At 32.7% G+C, this 24,154-nt stretch overlaps 1 protein-coding gene across 1 annotated transcript; it reads right to left on the minus strand.

The window, feature by feature from the left end:
• Positions 1–16,884: 16,884 nt before the first annotated feature.
• LOC111411226 (IQ domain-containing protein IQM1-like) lies at positions 16,885–20,476 on the minus strand. The gene is made up of 9 exons (XM_023041782.1): positions 20,186–20,476; positions 19,411–19,895; positions 19,210–19,324; positions 19,007–19,072; positions 18,769–18,857; positions 18,455–18,542; positions 18,110–18,340; positions 17,902–18,003; positions 16,885–17,801 (listed from the first exon to the last, which is right to left on the minus strand). Exons 2-9 carry the CDS (start codon positions 19,737–19,739, stop codon positions 17,364–17,366), a joined length of 1,458 nt encoding a protein of 485 aa, XP_022897550.1. The 5' UTR covers positions 19,740–19,895; positions 20,186–20,476; the 3' UTR covers positions 16,885–17,363.
• Between the last annotated feature and the right edge of the window lie 3,678 nt (positions 20,477–24,154).

Consider the following 24,154-nt stretch of genomic DNA (forward strand, 5'->3'; position numbering starts at 1 on the left):
TAGCATTAATTAAATGATAAAAACAAGTTTTATTAATTAAATAGATTAAGGTCACAATAACATATAATTTATGATCACATTTACGTACTAGTCATAATCACAGTCATAAATGACAAATTTTATAAATCACAACTTATTTTTATTGGTACTATTTATCAAAATAATTGATTACGATTTTATTTATTGATCACAAATCATAAATGCATAGGTCACAACTTATTTATCAATCTTAAATTATCAAATTAATTGATCATGAGTTATTTATGGGTCACAATTTTTCAAATTAATTTATCACAACTTATATTTCGATCATAAAATATTAAATTAATTAATCATAACTTATTTCTCGATCACTTGGCGATATGAAAATTTAATTTATAGAAAATTAAAATAAAATGACGAATTATAAACATAAAAAACTTCATATTATTTCTAACGATGTTTTTATGGATGAGTGATTAAATATTCAATTTGCTTCCTTCGAGATGAGGATTAATTCTTGATCTATCTTATTCGAATCATTATTTTTCTACTTTTCTTTGGAAATTTTGTACAGATAGTTCTTAACATTTAACAACTCCAGAAACTCATCCCTAACCTCTGAAACAGGACATTTCAATCCCTAGTCTTATGTTCTTTTTGAAACATTACATTCGTTTTACATAACTCCATCAACTTCACCATTAATTTTTTTTTTTTTTTGTATAGGTTGTTACTTTTAAAGTAGTACAACATTATAATTAATATTTCAAAACAATATTATTTGCTCCTAAAGAGCTCATTATTATTGTTATTTTGGAACAAAATAGGATTCAGACATTTAAATATTCTAGAAGAATATTGCAAAATTGTTTGAATCAATATTCTTGAAATATATTGTGTTGCTCTGAAATAAGCACAATTTTATATTTATTAATATTTTTGAAGAATATTATGTGGTTATTTCTTAAAAATCACAATATATATATATATATATATATATATATATATATATTGTGATATATTAATACTGTATTGATTCTGGAAAATTGTAGTTTTAATTAAATTGCTTCTAAAGAAACAATAGCTTATTTATATTAATATTCCTGAAAAATATTATTTTGTGATTCCAGAAGAGCCAATATTGTATGATATGAAAGGATAAACTTATTATTACTAGTAATTTGTTATCCGCCAAAAAAAGAGAAACATACATAGTTTTTAATTGTATTTCTTAATTGGTTCATTACATTAAACTTTAGTTACTATTTTGATAAATATTGTATTGAACTAAAAGTTCAGTAACTCTTATATGTTATTGTTTGACATGTCAAGTCGGACCATTATTGAATCAATAATTATGTGAAATTAAAAATTCAAATAGATATTCAATATAGAAACAGATATTGCTATTCAAAATATGAGCATAATCTTTAGATTATACAATAAGATTGTGTGTCTTGTTAATCCTAGTGAACCTAAATCTCAACTTTTTAATAAGTATTATTTGAGATGTCGATAAATGTATCACTATTATTTGTTAAACGCTTTCAATTAATTTAATTAAGAACATGTTATTTCTCATTTTTGTTTAAGGAATGCTATTACACATTATGACAATATCATAGTTTTCTCTGTTATAATTGGCTTATGATCAAAGCTTCATTTTTTCATTTAATTATTTTGATAGTACAATATATATAAAATTGATCCACCACAATACACTAAGATGAAAAATATAGAATGTTGAAAATAAATGCGTTGCTTAAATCCTTATGCAATATCTCACACAACTAGTTAAATTTATGACATGCTTAAAGCGTGATGATATTCAATTTTAATACAAAAATCTCCAAATGAAAATAGAGCAATTAACAAAGACGATCCCATTAGAGAGTCATATACTCTTGATGAGTATTTAAACATAACAAATTTTAAAACTCCAGAAGAGGTTCAAATACTTGATATTGAAAATTGAGATATCTTCATAAGTTGTGTCTCTATAGAAAATAATTGAATAAAAAAAAAGAAAAGATAGTCGACAACATGTTTGAATATGATGTACCGCATCATATATAAATAGCAAAGAATCAAAATGAATTCGTTGAAGTATATCGATTAAAAAATAATTGGCCAAACAAATGGGGGTAATTCTAGCAAATTGAATTATTAGATAAACCTAAAATTTTTGGATCTACAATTCAAATATCTAAAGGAATACTACTTATGCAAAATGAAAATAGAAGAAGTAAAGTTACAGTATGAAATGTATAACTCTTTAGTTAATGAATTTCGTGAAGATTTGTGTAAATAGATAAATTATCATGTCGTGGATGTAATCACAGGTTTCTATTTTATCAATCTAATAATGTTTGAAATTTGATATTCATAAATAAATTTGCTTATAGCCTACTCATCTAGCATGGCAATTAATATTACCTTCAAAAATTTAAATGCTTGAAGCATAATTCAAGTGATATTATTATGGAGGGATTAAATGCGCATTGTACTCTTTTTCTCTTGACCAAGATTATGTCCAATTAAATTTTCCTGACAAGATTTTTAATGAAACAACTTTTATGACATACTCAAAAGAATAAATGTACTCTTTTTCTTTCATTAGAATGTTTCATGTAGATTTTTCCTAATAAGATTTTAATGAAATATATTCTTTGTATAATAAATATCAATAACATACAAGATATTTTATCCTCAAAATAATACTATGATATGTAAGACTACTAAAGAGATCAATGAGAGCTATTTTTTGAATCATTATGTTACTATCATCATCAAGTTTTGTCTCATCAAATCTTCCAAAAAAACATTAACTCACAAGATATCAATATTGAATATATTAACATACATGACAAGTATCACATGATATAAGAATTGAATCAGGGGATAGCTATACTCTTTTCTTTCGATCAAGTTTTGTCCTACAATGATGCAACGAAAGAAAGAAATTCAAGCGAAAACCTTGAAATCACGAAATTTAGAATCCAAAGAGAAAATAAACTTCACAAATTTTATAATGAATAATAATGAAAAAAACGAACTAACCCGTTATTTATAAGGGTTTACATAGAAGCGTAGTTTAAAACAATTAAAAGTAATGAAAACAAAGTTTAAACAAACTAGAATAATAATAATAATAATAATAATAATAATAATAATAATAATAATAATAATAATAATAATAATAATAATAATAATAATAACCAAAATAAACGAATTGACAAAAATAGCGCCAAAACTTTAAAATTCAGTTTTTGAGTCCTAAACGAACTCGAATGGTCGAAATTTATCGTACATCATGGTATAGCGGTGAATATTATTCCCCCCGTCATTCTCTTTCCAGAATAGACTTATGGACTTGATTCGAAATTAAGATGTTCTATTTCTACTAGTACTCTTTTTCAATATATCCATTATGTCCTACATCAATCCCTTTTACCTTCAAAGAGCTCGACCCTAAGTTAAAATCTGGATACAAAAGCTTATCATCTTTATGGAACTCATACAAATCTACCACATTGAACGTTCGAGAAATACCTATAAAATCTGGTAAAGCAATAATGTAGGCATTGTCGTTAATCTGTTTAAGCATTTTGAAAGGCCCATACTTTCTTAGTTTCAGCTTATTGTAAGTACCAACGGGAAATCTCTCATTTCTCAAAAATATCATTATTGAGTCTCCTTCCTAAAATTGTTTATATCGTTGATGTGAATCTGCTGCTGTCTTATACTTTTTATGAAGTAGATGCAGTTATATTAGCAGTAGACCAGGACATTAATATTCAAAATGGTTTATAAGAGTGGTTAATCATGCTTTTTGAGATGTCTAACATTCCTAGTACTTTCACGAGACCCCATGTTGTATTCATTTATTGGTAAACTCTCTTTACTGGCGGACTCACATGGGGTCATGTAGGGTCAAATAACGTCGCAGTTTTTTTGATTTTTTCCTCCTTGCTTAAAACGTAATTTTTTGCCAAAGTACTGTGCCAACCCAATTAATTTTCCTAGCCCAATGCCCAAAAAGCCCAAACCCAAATCTTATTGTAGTAACATATGATCTTATTTTAATTAATAATACGTTGTTCGAAAAAAAATTCATTTTTGAACCCACAGTTTGAACTGTCTAAGTCCGCCCCTGACTCTCTTTCCTTATTTTGATGACATTTTCATGTAAAGTTGGTTGAATAAATAGCATTTAGATTGTCTTATGTAGGTTATTTATACCATCAGATCCGAGAAATGGTACGCCAACATAAGAATTTTTTATGCAACAGCAATTTTTTGTCTTATTTTTCATTTTTCTCAAAGAATTTCTATTGATCCTAAAAATATTAAGGCTATTCTAGGCTATTGGAGAATAGCCCAATCTAAGACATTAACTAAAGCTTGTCATTTTCACGGTTCAATCTCGTTTGATAAAACATTTGTTAAGGATTTTAATATCATTGCTGGCCCCGTTAGAGAAGAAGGAAGAATTTCATTAGGACCCCTTCAATCCATACAATATTCCTAGAAATTCAGAAAAAATTTGTGAAATTCGATCTAGGCAAGTTGTTGCATACAAAGATATTGTTTTTCTGTTATTGATGGAACTACCTACAACCTAAAGAGTTTTTCCTTCATGATGACCATCAATCCCAAAGATACTTTTAGAGGAAGATGCGTTAAGGTAACTGCAGTGGAACAATGAAGAGGAATGGACTCCACTCGTATAGAAATAACAAAGCAGCAAGTTCAAGCTAAATCACTAGATAAATATAGAAATGCAAGGACGAGCACGACCTCGCTGAAGTGGAAATTTAACAGTATATTCTTATGTCTAATTATCACATACGGAAATAATACAAGCCGCCATGGAGCTCGAGTAGCCAGGTAAGTGATAAGAGACGATCTGGAGAGAAATCTATAGCATGCGAGCATATAACTATTCTACCAAGCATCCTTTTCTCTTTTTGTAGAGGCATATATAGTTGTTATAAATAATACAACATAGTTTTGAAGCTTACCCATTTCCAGCAAAATGAAAGCGAAAAGCACTAATTCCTTCATTTTTTAAAGCCACAGCTAGGTTCTCCATCCTCCTGTTCTCCTGAATTTGTGAGAGATAAAATCCACTATTAGGTAAAATAATATGACTAGTTCCCTAATCTACCCAAGCTATTCGTAAAAATATTTTACTGGTTGAAGAACTACAAAAGGATGGCTGATAATCTTGAGATTTCCAAAGAAAATACAATGAAGTCATCTCTAGCCTCTAGTCGCCCACAATTTTTTTTTTTTTTTTTTCGGCTTTTTCACTCATTATGTACAATCATGTTTTCTGCTTTAGATAGTCCAGTTTTCTCACAAAAGGAAACAAAAGTTTCTTTTTTTCAATGAAATTGCGGATTATATAACTTCTTACCAAATAGCTTTACTCTTGGCACAAATTCTACATGGAACAATAATTTTCAAAGCTACTATAAAAAAACATATTATGCATCAAAGCAGTCAGCGGGGATTATCAAGTTTATTAATTCAGCAAGCAAGAATAATGCAAGCATTATTTTTATCACCAAATTTTTTGTCTTTCTTACTTTTCATTCTAATTTGCCACTAGAGATTTGATTTTTACCCATTAAAGAACAACCAAACATCATTTTTGAAAAGTTTCGTTATTAATTTGTTGTAGGCATATAGGAAAGAAATTATTGAACTAAAGAAAGTTTATAACCAAATAATTAGATTGCAGATTGTCAGTAGAATATAATAATATGTAGGATCAATATTTCTCTATGACAGTTTTTCGATAGTGTAGGATTATTTTCCTTAATAATTAATTGTGTAATTATTACACAATCTTTCCTTTTACAGTTATTTGTAGCCCTATAAATGGGTTATTCTCCTTTGTAATATTTACAAGAGTTTATTATATACAATTTACAATTTTCTTGACATGGTATTTGAGCAAGGTTTCTAAGGTTTGGTTAAACTTGTAAGCTTTTGTTCTTCGACGAGCGGCCTCGTGCTACTCGTCCGGTCAAATTTTCCTGTTAACGTCCAATCTTTGTCGAAATGAGTTAATTTTCTTCTCTTTCGCTATTAATGTTCCTTGAGCGTGAAGGAATCACCCCAATCTTTCTTTGCGTAGGCGTAAATCCCTAATTATCTGCAGTAATGGGTCTCTATCACAGTAAGAGTTGGTAACTTGAACTATATGACTTTGAACAGAGGTTTGTTGTTGGTGGCTATAGTAGCTGGTTTCGATAAATGACAGAGGGTTGTGGTTTGTCGGCGATTGAAGGGTGTCCGACAGTTGATGTTGGGTTAGTGTTTTGTAGAGGTGGCGGTGGACTGAAATTGATTAGGTAATGGCTGCCGGTGAAGATGGATGACGATCGACAGTGTGATAATGGTGTGCTGTAGGCCGTCAAGCCTGAAGGTAACGATCTGACACGACAAGAAGCTGGGGTCTTGGACGTGGCTGGAGTTTTGTGGTTTTTGACGAGTGTAGGAGCAAATGATGAGCTCGACGATGAGATGGCTGCCGATAGGAGGTGTGGTTCCAACGAGATGAGACACCGATGACTTAAATTCAGAGGAAACCTTAAGCATGAGCATCGGTTCATCTTCCTGGTACAATTGGGCTGTGATTTGTGAGGTTTGGGCCTATTTGTGCTGTGGACTCTTTTTGTGGGCTAGGTAATTTAATTGGTGTTGGAGTTTAGTTGGGCTGGTTGATTTAAGATATATGGGTTGTTTATTATTGTTGCATAGTGTTGGGCCTACTGGGTTAATGGTTATTGGGTCGGTCAATAAGTTGAATTTTTAACAATATGTGGGTTTTCTGGACTTATCTTGGGTTTTATAGGATCAGAAATTTGAATTTGATGAAAATTAATTTTGCTTATGGTAATTCGAGAAATTCAGTTCATCTGGTCATTTACTGAGTTGTTGAAAATTTAATTTGGGCTATAGCGATTTGGTTTGGATTGTTTCTTCTTAGTTTGGTGTGGGCTTCATTGTGGGCTAGTTTGGTTGTAATTGAGATGAAATTTTGGTTTGGTGTTGGTCCAGTGTATTTGGAAGTTGGAATTTGGCATAGTTGAATTTTAGAATTGGTATGTCAAGTTCAATTCCAAAATTATTGTTAACCTCGGGATGCAAGTCAATATCCATGAACACAAAGCATTTATAGTAAACCCCTATTTGATAACCATTCTTTCAAAGCTTTCTTTTATCTTATACTCATTTTCAGCCACTCATTCTCACCTTCACATAAACTCAAAATTTTTTCCTACACTTTAATCACATATTTTCCAAACTTTACTATTCAAAAACTCATTCTTCCCAAAGAATGGCCGTCAAACAGGGGCTACGTTAATGAAACAAATGAATGAATTATCAGTTTCTGTTCCACTTCATATGCAATAAGGTAAAATATTTCTTGTCCGCAAGTGACAACTACGAGAGTGTAAAACTTCATTCTCTGGTTTGAATCCCAAGCGTACATTCAACTGCATAATGAGATGGAACTCACAAAGAAAAATTTCTGTCTGTTGGTTCAAATGAGACATTCACTCAATAGATAAAACCTACTAACACATGCTATCAAGTTTGGTGAAACTTGAAACATGCTTTGATATCTTCCTTTTTACTTCTAGAAGTTATTTTTTTTACTGAAATTAACTCTTATGTTGGTGTCAAAATAAGTAAATTATTCTTAAGCTTCATTAAAGACGAACTGTGAAACCCTGTTTCTTCCACGGGGGATCATCTAAAACTCATGACTCCTATATTTCCCAACTCATTAACATTTCTCGATACTACCAAAATCAAGAAATATAATCGTTTACCTCTAGTATGATCCAATTCCAAAGTCATAAACTCATTAGTAGTGATCCATAATCTATATATGCACTAGTCATCCAATGCAAGTCTTTTAAAAAATTTATTAAAAGAAAAATAATCCTAAATTTCATTCATCGGGATCAAATCACTGAAGTTTAAAGCATAAAATAGGACTTGGGTCACTCTAATTCACAATATTTTAGTAAAATCAACTTTCGTATGTACAGGGACAAACATAGGTTTCAAGCAACAATTTCTCTTGGCGTACAGAATAGCTGTTCACAGAGGTCTTACATAATGACATGGCAAGAGTGATTTAAAAAAAGAAAAAGAAAAGGGAAGGTCAGATACGAGGGCACCCCTGATTCTTCTCTTTTAATTTCACCCTAAATGAGACAGAACCCTTCCCAACCTCTTCATTCCTATCTCCACCTTCCCTCACTAACAACATCGGGACAACATAGTTGAAATCAGCTCCGTCTTCAACCAGCGGCGAAGTCTACGAAGAAGAAAAAGTGTGACTCGTGAAGTTGAAGATTTGTCGACATCAAAGAAATTCGAACCTTGCTCCGATCTTCGACCGCCGCGAAGTGACCACCACGTCCAACTGAAGAAGACACCCATTTCCGTCTATACATCAGAGGTAAGTGCTTTACGCGTAATCTCTGATCATAGGCAAAAACTTCTTACACAGCCATGACTTTACTAAACTAAATTGAAGATAACAGTTTGCGAAAAGGAATGGAAGGATTTAAATGGTTATTTATTGTTTGTGTGATTAAAAGTCGAAGAACAAAGGGGAATGATTAGAGAAATCAAATATGGTTATAGAACTGTAAATTAATGGATTGAAATATTTGAAATTGAAGAACAAATGGGATTGATAGATTGAAAATTGACGCCCAGATTTATTGTAGGCTTAGTCATATATGTTGTGGATTTGGTGAAAGCTTGTGAATCGATTAAGAGAGTTACAGCAAAGCTATTGCCAGGTCCATGATTATGAGTTATCAACTAGGTCTGGTTTCAAAGTTTTTGCTAAGTAAACAAAGAATGCTAAAAGCTTTTACCATGTGACGGTGATTTAATTTTAAATTAGTACTTGGATTGCTCTTCCTCCTACAGGTTTGGTTAAGATAGAACAAGGATTGCAATGAAAGTATTACAAATGCAAAAGAAGATTTTCATTATATTATTTAGTCGTGTAGAGTACTGCATATTGAACACACATTAAATGTGCTAAGTTATGCAATATGTCGTGGTCTGTTGAATTCTTCTGCATACTCTGTTTTGTTTTTAATTTTCAATTTCACTTCTATTTCTCTTGTAATTTTTTTAGCTTGGTAGTTTTTTGTTGTAGATATGTCTCTTTGTTTTCTTTGATTTCCTTCTTTATCCGAATCTGTTATTCTTATCTTCTATTCATTCTATAGACCTTTGTTCATATTTACTGGTCCTTGATTAACGATTGGATTAAAAGAAGAAAACATAGAGAAATTGCTTGAACAAACACATGCTTCTGTCTAAACTCGAACAAAGAGCAAAGTTGTCTTAATGAGGTGGCTGTAACTCATAATCATGGACTTGGAAATTTAATTACGATGCTAATGTTTATGTTATTGATTATAGTTTATTACAAGAGTTGATAATTTCGTTTGCATGATTGTTCACCATCTCAGCATGAGAGAAAGGAATGTCGGAATATGTTACAGTTGTCGAAGCAAGTGGCACTCATTCGGGGAATGCATGAGAAAACGTCGTTGCCCATGGTGTCCATATGGATTTCAGAAATGCTTCGAGGTTGAAAAACAGACACATAACAAAGGGCAATTATTCAACATTTGCAGTAACAATTGTGGATTTTCGATTAGGTGGCTGAAGGAAAATCAAGTGAACAATATAGTGATGTTAACGAACTGATAGCTATTGCAAAGAATGAAGAAGTTCAAGATTTGCCAAGCATGCTCGAAACTCTAGCCCGAATAACTGAGAAATGAGACGTCAAGGTGTCATTGCAAGTGACATTCCGCAAGGGAAATGGATGCTTAGAATCGAATGAGAAACAAAAAGGATCGGCTTGGTTATTAGTATTTTCGTCAATGGGTTGTTTGGGTTATATATTTAATTTAAAGACTTGTGTAGCATTACTAAATATTTTGTATGCCATTAGAATTTATGTTAAATGCACTTATGTTTCTTTGTTACATTTTGTGAATTCTATGTGTTTGTTCGTAAACGATGAATGGTAGACATAAGCTGCTTATGTTAGCAAGAATGAAGTTAGTAGAATGGTCGAGGTAATTCGAATTGGAAATAAACTTCATTGAACACTTGACAGAAAGTACATATACAGTTATATGCAATTACTAAGTTATAGCTGCAAAAACTCTACAGAAATACAAATAGAAATTGATAGTGGATCAACACTATTATGAAATGAATTACTATATAACTCCATCTGCACAAACTATACAGACTACAAGTAAAAGATAGGAAGTGTTCAAAATTATTTAAAGCTACAGACTCCTCTCAATTACATAGCCACCCAATTCAGCTTGCAGTCTTCAAATGTTGTGTATCTCCCCTGTTAATGCTGGAATGAAAACAAAAAATGGATTAAATTTTGCCACAATGCAACGAAGATGCACAACAAAGATTAAAACTCCAGAAACATAACCCATTTGATCCTATATGAGACGAGGAGATTAAGTTGGCAGTGTGCCAAATTCCACATAGTACGAAGATAGAAAATACAAAACTAGAGACATTAATATCTCAATACAACACTGTAAATGACAATAAATGAAGGCAAAATTATAAAATTTATTTGCACCTCCTTTTAACATAAATGAAGGCAAGTAGTCACTACTCAGAAATACACTCACCAAGGATAAATGTATGTTATGCTAGTAATCCAAACTAATTAAATCCGAGCATAGTGAAAAGTGGTCCTTGCATAGTTACCACATAAATAGGGGGTACAGAAGCGTCCAAGTGGCTCTAATTTTACCTCTAATCTTGCTTTAATTATTTGCATACTCCCATTCAACACACATTGATGAATACCATGGCTACTTCTTTAACAATCTCCATGTACAAACTCAATTTATGGTTTCATAAAGCAATCTGGAGAACATCTTCTATCCCTTTTAACAATCAACCCCATCATTTCTCCTTCCAATTCTTGATTTCTAATACTGCTTCAAGATTTAGTCTGCCAAACTGTAAATTTTCCATTTCTAATTCACTAGTGGATAACTGTTTAGTTCTTGGCGATGCCCATAAAAGCACACCAAAGTTAAAGTAAAAGCTAGGTAGTATTCTTTTGTGTAATTTACTTAATCATTTTTTACCCTTTAATTTTTGTATAATTATTTTTTTTGCCAGAAATGACTACATTGGTAACTAAAGGTTGATAATTTTGATGTATGCATGCAAATTATGACCGATACTATAAATTAAAGATAAACTAAATGCAGTAATGAAATTAATAACACAATTGCATTGCATTTCTCTTTATAAATTACAGAAAAATGAATTTTATTTCTGAGGTTACGAGCACTATGAATGCAAACATCTATAAAAATCATCAACAGTAATGATGTAGTTACTAGTGCAACAAAACAGCGAACTGCTACTTTAGAGGGCTTGATAGTTGATGATTGCATCCATGTCTTTTTTATCGTCATTCGTTTTGCAAAATGATTGGTGGCAGAGATGTAGCATATGCTCAAAATTTTTGATAGCAGAATATTACTCACATTCATAAGGTTGGACCACCTTGTGGCGGCATAGGTGTATAGTAGTAATGAAACGGATGAGCTGTCAAATAGTACAAAAATTAGTACACGTATTTGAAGAAACCATATAGAAATGTAATAAATTAACTTTGTCATCACCTTGTGGACTGAATATGACACTCATTGGCAATGGAGGGATCGCATTCGATGTTCGCAAGGGTCGTGTACATGCAAAGCTTTCGGCATCACCCTACGTAAAAAAAGAACATAAATAACACCTAAAACAAATAGTTTAATCATATGATGGTACTCATCAACAATAGTTGTGAATAAGAGAACGGTGTTTGCGTCGAATATTCTTGTTGCGACACTACAAATTCACGGGCAGCCTCTTCATTATTACTGTGCCTTTGTCTCGGTCTCTTCTCCTTGCTTGCCCTCGAACTTGTCTGCATGTAATAGAATATTAATTCGTGGTCGTAGAAGATTATAGATGTGGAAAGATGAACAAACCCTTGATTTCTTTAACTCCAATGGACTTTTTCTCGAAGCGTTCGGGGTGCCCCTTTTTTCTTCGCAACTTTCGAATCCTGTTTGTTGTTGGTTGTAGCAGTTTGTGAAGAAGTACACTGAGATGATAAATGTATAGTATGCTGCAAAACGATATTACTTGCACTACATGACTTTGTAGACATAAGCTCATTCGCTTGTACTTGTATTCAGTCCAATATCGCACGTGTCCGGCACTCACCATTTGCAACAAGGTCAGCCACCTCCGTAAAATCTTTACACATATTGTCACACCTCAACTGTCCGGGAGTACTGAGCAGACCGTCGTAATTCACTGCAACCCTTATGCATGCTTTAGTAACATCTCTCCTTCACCTTTGTAGTGTATAATGCTCAGGCAATTGTGTGATGTCATTACGAATCAATACCGCAATCGCATGTCTACAAACAATGCCTAGAAATTCAAACAAGTGGTAGTTGCATATAAACTCAGATGTCTCTCTCTAATGAGACAAAAACAAAGTTTTCTTCTTTCCCTGCTCATAATAGAGGACATTCTCACGTACCTCATACGTGGTCTCTGAAAATCCCTTCGAAACATATATGAGATCACAATATACCTTACCCTTGAATTCATCCTGTACTTCTTTGAATTTCGAAATAGTATATACTGATTGAAAATGCTTTTCGATTTCATAATTCGTGGCGCACGGTACAGTTTGTGAGTATGACTTGAAATCAGTTTGAAACTCTTTTTCGACCTTACTTATGAGTGCTCGTTCATATTGTTTCACAAACTGCTTCAAAGAGATCTTCAAATGGACATAACCGTTGAAAAACACACTCATACTCTTAATTCGTTAAGTTGTGGACGTCCCTGCCCAAAAAGCTATTTTCAAAAAGCAAAGCACCCAACGACCTCCATTAGTATACAACCCCGACAATCATTCATTATCCATCAACTCATATGTCTCGATCATCTCTTTCCAACATACTTCAAATTCTTCAATATTCTGTGAATCATACTCCAACTGATGTATAGCCGAAAATATGGAAGCCTAATCAACATGGTATCCAAACTTCTCCAGCAACTTCTTCAAAATGTGCCACAAACACCACTTATGCTTTGTGTATGGGAAAACGATCTCAAAAGCATTTTGCATGGCCCTAGCTTGATCAGTAATTATTCTACGAGGAGCTTTATCGTGCATGCACTCAAGCCATGTCCTAAACAGCCAGACAAAGGTATCTCTATCCTCGTTCGATAACAATCCACAACCAAACAAAGTTGATTGACCGTGATTATTTACACCAACAAAAGGTGCGAATGACATGTCATACTTGTTAGTGAGATATGTTGTATCAAATGTGATAATATCGCCAAACTTCATATATACCTGCCTACACCTATTATTAGACCAAATCATGTTCTTGAGGCGAGACTCGTCATCTACATCTATACTGAACTAAAAACCTGAGCAACGTTCATTTTTGAAAAATAACTTTGTGTGACGGTTGCATCTCCTTCTCCAAGTCGCAATTGCCTCAATTGTTTAATATAATTGTGACAGTCCTTTTTCATACACGTCATGTTCTCACATCCTCCCACTTCAACTACTGCGGAGTTGAAACTTTTGTGTAACGAAATTTCTGCCAAATCATTCACTTCAAGTTTTTGTTTTATAGTTGCACTCAACTCTCCGTTGTATCGATACAACCTAGTCTTAGAAGGGCTAGTTCTATGGTTATGGTCAAGGTGAATTGTATTAATTCTCCACATTCCATAACTATCCGATGAACCAGAGATCCTTGCTTTACAATCTGTTTGACTGATTGGTTGTGGATTTAAAGAGCCGCTTGCATTACTTGGTCTTCGACCTTCATGACTACATGTCAAGGTCACATATTTCAACAGTCCATTGTCCCTCCTTTTTGAGTTTCTTTTTTGAACTGGAAAACCAACATCATAGGCATACCTCTTGTAGAAGTCATACAATTTTTTATCGTCGTTGAACATCATACTCACCTCAGATACAATCGGCCTCTTTTGTCCTAGTGTTTCGTCTTCCACCCCAATAACATTCTTGGTAGCATTATCATTATCGAATTCTAAAACAAGTTCCTCATTTTCGAATTCTAAAACAAGTTCGTCATTTCCAATTTCCATAATTTCCTATGCTAAAAGAAAAGAAGCTATAATGTTAGTCATCACATACACCAATTCCACGGTAAAATTGAAGTTCACAATTCATATATAAGTGTCCACGGTAAAGAACAAATCCCAGATCAAGAAATTGAAATTAAAGACCGACAAAACAAAAGACCGAATGTTTCAAACACGGGAGAAGGCAAAATCGATAGAATAAAAAAATGAAGGAAATTTTAGAAAGCCAAGGAGATAGAAACAGCAAATGTTATACTGCCTACAAAGAGCCATTTTGCTAGGTTTAAAAAGAAACTTTGTGTGCGCTTTTTCAAAGCACACAAAATGAAATTTAACCTTACTGATTTAAAGAAGGAAAATGAAAATTCACATTGATCTTCAATTTCATCTATTTTATTCTCAATATTTAGGATTTGTCTAATGAAACTTCTAATTATATGTGCATCACTAATTTTAGTTAATACAACTGACATTCAAGTCCAAGCCTTTGAACAAATCGAAGACTTCGTAGTGAGATACCTTCAACATCTCCCGAATTTTAGTAGAGGTAAGTGCTTCCTCGTTCTAATTTTGATGGCCGGCAACATAATCCGAACTTGACACGGGTACATGCAAACCCTAGAAAACCCGACTCCTGTAGTTTATCGTCATCTTATAGTGCGACTGACAATTGAACGAAAGGATGGGCTGAGAATATGGATGTAATTTCCTTTTTGCCAAAGATTGGAATGGAATGGGAAAATTGGAGGAAATGAGGAGGGTTTTCCCCCAGAGGTATAGTACCGGTTGTCTTACCGTCGACGGAGAGGACTTTTAACCACACAAATATGTAATTCTCAGTCAGATAAAAGAAAGGAATGGACGGTGAAAAATGGCGAAAATGAGGTAAGTTTTCCCGCTTTTGTTTTAGTCCTTCCTTGCCCTTTTTTTAATGGTAAAAAATATTGAATCTTGTATTTTGACCTCTCTAGCTCAGCATTTTTCAAAATTTCTGTAAAGTACCTATGAGCCTCTTTCGGTATAGCCAACATTATTCTTCAAGCATTATTTACCTGGATTTTGAGCCATCATGTCGGTACTTGCTTAAAGAATTGAAGCATGCATGACGATTGGTGAAGAGTAAACTAAAATGAGTCAGAACTTTTTGAAAAGATATCTCTAATCTTGGAAGGAAAATATTGGGATTTAACAAAAGTAAAAAAATATGTATTTTTCTTACGACTGAAATGAGCAATGGAAACTAAGTCGGCCCTATTTTGTGGAAATAAAAATGGGTGAAATAGTGTTTTTTTTTTTAAAAAAAAGAGTTTTTAAAAAAGAAGGAAAATTTTTTGATTTATGTGTAATATTATTTTATGAAAGATTGTATGATTGAAAATAGGAAAGAGAAAAATGAAATGAAAATTAATGGAGGCCAAACAAGGGCGAAGAATGAAAAGAGATGACGAATAGACTTGAGAGGAGAGTTGTTCAATTTGAATAGTCTTAGTTTCTTAAAGAGTACAAAGTGATAGTGAACCGGTCAACAGAAGACGGGAAAATTACAAGTGGAGTCCTCAACCGTCAGAAAGTATAGCATTGAGGCCTAAGACTTTTCGAAGTCTTTGAGTTCTCTCTACCTTCACCAAATTAAGCACATAAATCCCTACAACATAGGAGCCACTAATTTTTTTGTCTAAACGAGCTTGATAAGCCAAGCTCAAACTCATTCAAGCACGAGCCGAGCCGAGTACACGAGCTCAAGATTTAAAATTTTTTTTTTTTACTTTTTGGTTTACATTTTTTATGAGCCCTCGGCTCATGGGCTCGTGGGCAGCTCGACGAGCTGAACCTCGCTTAACTCATCAAACAAACCTCCATCTCGAGCTCGAGCCAGAGCCCAAGCCGTCCGTGGACCGAGTTTTGATGAGTTGAGCCGATGAACCATTAAACCACTATTAAAACAAAGATTTCTTTATCAATCAAAATTGGAAATAAACTTGATTATATTAAAAAAAAAACCACTATCTCAGGTTAACATAAGTGATTATTTTACTTATTTAATTAAAAAGAAACTTATCTAAATATATTTGCAAAGTAAATTTGACTCAAAGTGAATTTGATTTACCTCTAGTAATTTGCAATTCTTCGAACCTCTTTCTAGATTTGCTCCCTATGTTATGTTGGCCAATGACAATTGTGCTTAACTTTAACCCTATTTTTCAAAGCTTAACCATGTTTAACCTCATTTCTTAAAATTCATTTTTCTTCAAAGTCATTTTGAACTACGCATTTCATGAGATCCACCATTTCTATCAACTTTTCTACTATACATTTTACTAATTTTCATCAAAATTTACAAAGAATTTAATTTTTATACAAGCCAAACATTGACTTAATTCTTTTCATGAAAACTATAAATTCTTCACTTACATTTTTGTCATTAAATATATATATTCCAAGAGAGAAGGATCCATAAACATTCGGATAAATTCTTCACTTTACATTTTTGTCATTAAAACTGTTGAATTTGATGGTAATAGCAAAAGATATTTTTCACCCATTATCATTGAAACCATTCCGTCTCCTCATTTTTGGAAATTAACAACTGCTATTGATTCTATTCATAAATAAATAGGAGGATCTATTCCACGTAACATATAAAAAATTAACATTTACAAACTCATTCATGACTACTAACTAGACTTTTGTTTACAAAAAATTAAATGACGAAACAAATCTAGCTTGAGACAAATTAATACGAGCCAAAACTCTTTGAAAAAATGATTTATTGCTCACATGAGCAAGCAAAGTTAAAGTGTATGAAAGAATGAAGATTTGAAATAGCTTCCACGATAGGGCAGATTTGGAGCACAAGAGGTGCTTCTAGTGATGGTACTATCGGTTGTGTTACATAATGATTTACATATAAATTATAAATGATGTGGTGAGATATGACTGGGTAAAAATTTCTTTAAGAAAAAAAAAAAAAAACTTTCCCACTCTTTTTTTGACACCTCATCTATATATAAACCATTATGTAATTCCTTATGCACAAGTAGCATTATTCTAGAACCATTGATTCAGCAAGGGCTAAGCATCTGAGTTAAGCCCTGGTTATGTCCACTTCCTGTCAAACCTTAGGTAGCTGCTGGAATGGGGGTCCTTGGACTTGACAGTCCCATACATACAAGCCTAGGAGAGAGTCGAACCTTAGGACTTGGTCGTGGCGATGGGATTGGAACGTAGTTGCTGACAGGTCCACAAGGCACCCTAGGAGAAAGGTTAACTTGTTCAAGAGCTCGGAATTGCAGATCTGCAGGGTATTCCCGGACACATCCAATGCGTGGTCCATTTCCAGTAGTCCATTTGCAGGACATGTGCTTAGCCAAGTTATACACTGGTTTATCCATTTGATCAGCGCCTATAATTTCTGTTTCCTGGGCTTGGCCATCTACATCAGAAGTGCTTACAGCTTTTGATTGACTGGCTTCAGAACCACCTAATGATGGTCTTGGAATTGATTCCTCATTGGCACCCTTATTAAAAGGAGGGCAGTCATCATCAATTGCACATCTCTGCAAAAGATGAAATTGGAGAAGGTCATGCTTTTATGCAAAGGAACTTAAGTTTGCAGATCAAATTCTACCATGACAGTGTAGATTTTGTAACAATTACCTTTACATTAGCAAGATCTACACGGTGATCCTCCAGGAAGCTTATGAATTCGCTGAAGTTCTCCTCTGTTGGATGATAGTGACCACTATATGGCCAAATTGCCTGTGAAATTGTGCAAATTATTTAATCCACTGGTACAGTACAAATTCAACAGTATTTCAAAAACTGAAGATTATTGGGTACTCTTTAGAATTATGTATATATATACCTCAAGAACACCATCATGAGCAACCAATCTTCCAGCTGCTGTGATGGCCCCACCAGCAAGAAAACTTGAATGCTGAAAAAGACCTTTCTTCTTCTTTCCTACGTACAGAATTTTCGACGTGCTAAGAACAAATATCCATTTTGAACCTTCTATCGTGTCCACAGTGGTACCACTTTCTTTGTACACGAGCTTCCCATTTTCAACCACGACTTCAAACGATTCTCTCTCTTTCTGTTAGAGGATGATCAAATACGCTTGTGAGAAAGCTAGTTAATTGAAAATATAAATTCACGTACAAGTTCTGCTTGTGAGACTGCTAATAGGCTTCAATGACTAGAAACTTACTGGACCTAGATATTTGATGCACTCCCGTTGCAAATTGACCCGTGGGCACTTCTCAAGATTTAGTTCTTTTCCATCTCCCACATCTAACCTTCACATGACAGAAAAAATATTGTATGAGCAAGTCAGTCAGAAACATTTTGTTCATTAACATATCATAAAATCGATACTCCAATTTAGAGGGAAAGGGAGAAGAAAGCTTTGAATGCACTTAATAGTTAAAGATGGTAACTATTTTAACTTGCTACTCCCATAATTGTTCCACAATTCTCAAACCAAATAAGTTATCAATCTGAAATAGTTAATTAGGTGCTCACCAGTAAAAGAATGGCTGCGCGCTTTCACTTTTGAACCAGATATCATAATAGAGATGTAAATTGTGCCCGTACCTATGGCGTGGATCGATCTACAGAAAAAAGGTGAAAATGAGTGATAATAAACATGCTTTACACTTTAGAAAAAATGGAGATTCAGAAAATGGATAAAAGGAAAAATACAAAAACGATAGCTTCTTTTTATGGAAAGGATTTGGTTCAATGGTTCTTGAGGACTTACAGCTTCAAGCCAGTGCTGTAGAGCTAGTTGCTGAGCTTTCTCGTCCTTGGACAATCCCTTTCCAACCTGCAATTGCATAAACTAAATCCCTTATCCAAAAGTTCTTTCACAGTAGAAATTCAACAGAACAAGTAGTTCGAAAAAAGAAAAAGAAAGAAACTCGGAACTCAATTGAAGAGTTAAAATGCATTTTGAATATTGACCTTGGCTGCTCTCGTTCTTGCTCTAGCCCACCGTGAAATAGCAGTTTCCGGTTTCTCATCATTGAAGAACGACACAGAGCATCGCTTGAGAGCTGCAAAGTCCAATGCTTTCCACCTATATATGTCGAAAATGAGAAGTTAATTTCAGTGAATTAATTAAGCAAGGACTATGTGAATTGACTAAAGGGTCAGCCGACAAACCATAGCTCCTCAATGACTACTGCACAATCTGCAAGGTTTCTTCGTGTCCGGTAGCTCTTGTATACTTTCTGAAGCTTGATGGCAGCAGCATCAAGCTCACTAACAGGTCGTGGAGTAAACATTATAGCAGGTTCCGGGAGGGAAACCGCATTAACTGATTTATAAGTAGAACCATCTGTTTTTTCATATGCATCATCATATTCTGATTTTCTAATGTCTTGAACGAGATTCTTGAACGAAAGCGTCGTTTCAAGCATTAATTTTCTGGGCTCGCAACTCCTCAGGTTTATCGAATTTTTCCTACATAACTTATTGCATCCTTTTGCCATAGTAATGGCCGAATCTTCTTTACCAAAACTGTTGGTCCTTAAAGTCAGCCAAAAAAAATAAAATAAATAATAACTGATAACAAGGGGCAAATCCAAAAGAATGTCTCCCAATTTCTTCCCAATAAACAGCAAATGATTTCAAGGCAGGCTCCCTACCTGCACAATTTGTAAAAAACTCCCATTCAATTATGAAATACCATGAAAGTTTTGAATATAATATAACCAAGAAATGCTTTATAATAATCTCTGTTTCTGTTATTGGGAATTACCCAGCAAAATTCAAATGAAAACTGCAAAACCATTAATCTTTTATACATAATAAACATCATATAACATAACCTTCTCAATAAAACATAGAAACTCAGAGTTCTCATTGTAATAACAGAAACCTCATTCATATATGAAATAAAGAAATTATTTTACTAAGATAATTATGAAAAACTCACCAGAAATAAAAGACCTAAGAGTAGCTTAAATATCCCTTTATTGTCCGAATTTCATTACAGTATGCTCGTAATTATGATGAACACCTTCCCTCTATATATACACACACGAAGCATGAGCTCTATTTTATGTACCGAACTCTTGTAAATGGAGCTTCAAATACGGATAGGACGTGTGGACAGAAGACTCCACAGCGGTTTTTGAATTCTTGTTCAACACAGAGATTTCTTTTAATTTTCTTATTCAAACCTTTCAAAGGCACGAGTTTGATTAATTCAAAGCTTGATATTTTGAACCCCAGATTTACGAAATATATATGCCAACTTTTTATGAGCTTTTCGGTTAGACCTCTGGTTTTAAAGAAGAATAATGAATTCAAATTATAAATAAATAATTTATTGTTTAACAATTAAAAGTAAATTATTTAACTACTAAAATAAGTGATTTCTTATCGTATAATTAAGAAAAAATACATTTTCAAATATTTTTAGAAACAAATATTTAACTAGACCTACTTCCAAGATGAGCCTAACGTGCACTAGTTCCTTTCTCTGTTCTGCTAACCATAGATCACAAGATTTTAAATGAAAATACAGGATTCTTCGAATTGGCTCGACTTTTAGATAAACCCCCGTTTGGTCCCCATTTTGTGAAATGAAAATGGATGAAATTTTTTTTTTTTTTTAAATATGAGTTGTTGAAAAGGAAGGAAAAATTTTCGATTTACGTATAATATTATTTTGTAGAAGATTGTATAGTTGAAAATAGGAGAGAGAAAAATGAAATAATAAGTTTGTACTATATTATTGAAGTTACGCAAAAATAAAAATACGTGGATTAAGTCTCATTTAAAAATGTTTTTCACATGTTAGACATGATCAACACAAAATGAGGTGTTAGAGATGAAATTTAAATCAATATATATAACTCCTCTCTAATAACTTAGAGCTTTTAAATGAGCCAATTTGCATGTAGGAGTTTTATTGTATTAGCCACTAGGTCATGAGATTTTATTTTATTCCGTGTGTACGAAATACTTGAGATTTCTTTAGTTGTGCTTTACTTTCATATTTGTTTTACTCTCATCATATTTAGCTTGGGATATGTTTGATGTAGAATATTTTAGAACGTAATTTGTGAAAAGTATTTAAAAAAAAAATGTGTGATCAAGTAGAAGTAAAAAGTTATGAGTTCACATGCAAAATTATTTTTTACAGAATGTATGATTGAAAATAAAATTGTAGAAAAATGAATTTTAAGGAACATATACAGCTTAAATAGATGGTCAACGAAGTAAATTCTGAAGGTCATGTGAGCTTAAATAAATGGTCAAAGAAGTTGAAGGTCATTAATGCGAAAAACCTCAATATAACCAACAAATCGTGTAAACGCCTCTTCCGTGTTATGAAATATTCAAACTTGAATACTTTAACACAACAAATTGGTCTTTCTAGATAATTTTTGTTTGCAAATTAACTAGTTGGGGGTGTGTGAGAAAGAAGTAATTTTATTTTATTTTTCTTCATTTCTTTGACTAAAATATATTTTTTATTCAATTTATCTTTAATGCTAAAACCGTTCATAACGATCAATTTGCTTTGAAAATATCAAATTGCTTAATTTAAGCATGGTTTGGTGACATTTATGACAGTGGTCTAGTAGGTTGTCGCATGGTCAAAGGTCAAGAAACGCGCAAACACGAAAATGCTGATGTTATTAATGTTTGGTGCCATTACTAAATCGACGGTCTTGGTCAATGATGCGTGCATCCTTCCTTTCTATTATTTTCTTTTCCTTTGCCTTCTTTTTGAGTTCGTTTTAACATAAAACGACCGCTACACGACTTGGAATACGCCCATTTGTCATCTTAAGATAGGTTTAAGGAGTTTTCAAGAAGCATAAAAATAAGTTTTAAGAGATTTTCTATTCTAATTTTTTAAAATACTCACTTTTCACTTTACAATAATTGTATTTAATAAGCTTCAAATTTCAATACTTTATTTATTGGATTATTCAAATTTTGATTGATCATTAACATTCAAAAATATGTTTAAAAAGAAGGAAGAAATTAATAAATGAATCTTTAAAAGAATACTAGTTCGCGTCTCGTGCGTTGCACGAATTTTATATTTATTATGTTATTATTAGTGTGGAATGTGTAGAATTTAGAAAAAGTGTTTACGAAGTTTAATGGCTTTTTTTTAAACTCCCTTCGGGATTTGTATTTTGGGTCTATTTTTTGTTACTTTCTTTTACTTGATTGCAAGAATTCGATATTTTGAGTCTTTTTTATTGAAATATTGGGTGGGTACATTAGATTCTTATAATCACATTATGTTTGAAGAATCACATGATTTTTGGGTGATGAATGTGGGTGGTCGGAAATTGGTTTATTTGGAGATTTCTACGATAAAAAAAAAATAAAAATGCTACAGTGTTATATTCACTCGTTACCTTAATGCCTGCGATGATTTTATTTTTTTTAAATGGAAAAAATCAAGATAGTGACTAAAACCGTTCCTAATCTTAACGATTATTCACCAGCAAACAGAATTCAAATTCGATTTAAATTTAACGAGATATAACCAAAACAATATTTACTAAAAAAGGAAACAATCCATAAACGAAGAAATTTGTCCAAAATTGGCCCCACTTCAGAGCAAAGCTGCTAATCTTTATTCATTGGCACGTTTTCAATCAAAATGACTAAAATTTCATTAAAATGGACAACCTCAAAATTTCTCCAAAACTCGAGAAATTGGAGTTAAGAAATGAGAAAAACGAAATAAAATTCTCCAAAAACCACGCACTCCGTGCATTCTGTGACATGGAGTGGGAGTGGCACTTCGTGCACGGATGGGGACTAATTTTTTATTTTAATTTTTTTTAAATTTTTAACAAAATAAATCTGAAACATTAAATGATTTATATTAAAAAAATGAGATTCTTTGTCAAAAATCTGGGTAGGATGAGTGCGTGTGGATTTATTTTTTATTAATATTTTTTTTTTCATAATTTTAAGTTAAAAAGACTTCATTCTATATTTACCTCTTCCGCATAATTTTGATTTTAAGATCAATAAATCATTTATTCATGGTTTTTCAGTGTATACCACGAAGGTTTGCAAGACACCATCTGCCAAAACGTGCGCGCAGTGTTTAGATCCACGACTCTTTACATCACAATTGGAATATCACCACAAATTTAAAACCAAACGGTGTAATACGACGTCTTGTTATAGGCTGGGCAAATTTTCTCAGAAAAAAAAACTATGAATGGGCGATACATGTGTGTTTGAATTATTGAATAACAAACCCCTGATGTTTATGGTCAACAAAAAAAGACTGGACCAATGGAAGCTTGACAAGTTTATGAGACTTTTTTACTTGTAATTGCATTTGTGTGTATCGAAAATGTTTGATTTTTATGTTAATCGATTTCGCTATTTCTAAATCTAATTCTATTTACTTTCTTATTTACCTACATATTTCATACACATCTCAATAACTTTTAATTATTTACAATTAAACAATACTACACCATTCCTTACTTGAAATTTCTTAATTGAAACATAATCTTTCTTCTTTGAAAAAGAAATTATTGCACTTTCATTAGGCCAATACCTATATCATTCCACCACAACATTTGTTGTATATTCAATGAACACCAAAGGCCTATATATAATTTTAATAAATATTTAATTTTAATATGCATCCATTGCACACACCCACAAAGAATGAAAAAGAAAAAGGTACCAACACGAATACTTTTAAATGAACAATTCACATATAAAGCAAGGAAAATAACTTGATCGCATTCCCTTAAATGAATTTGAGCTGTAGAACATCCACAAATTTCGAACAAAACAAGAATAAGAGCTTAAGTTCAAGACAACCAAACCTCAATCAATCTATCAAAAATAAAAAAAAGAATTTTAATTAATTTCACATTTCCTATATAACAAATCAACA

The sequence above is a fragment of the Olea europaea genome, chromosome 2 (assembly GCF_002742605.1).
Source record: "Olea europaea var. sylvestris chromosome 2, O_europaea_v1, whole genome shotgun sequence".
NCBI classification, from domain to species: Eukaryota; Viridiplantae; Streptophyta; class Magnoliopsida; order Lamiales; family Oleaceae; genus Olea; species Olea europaea.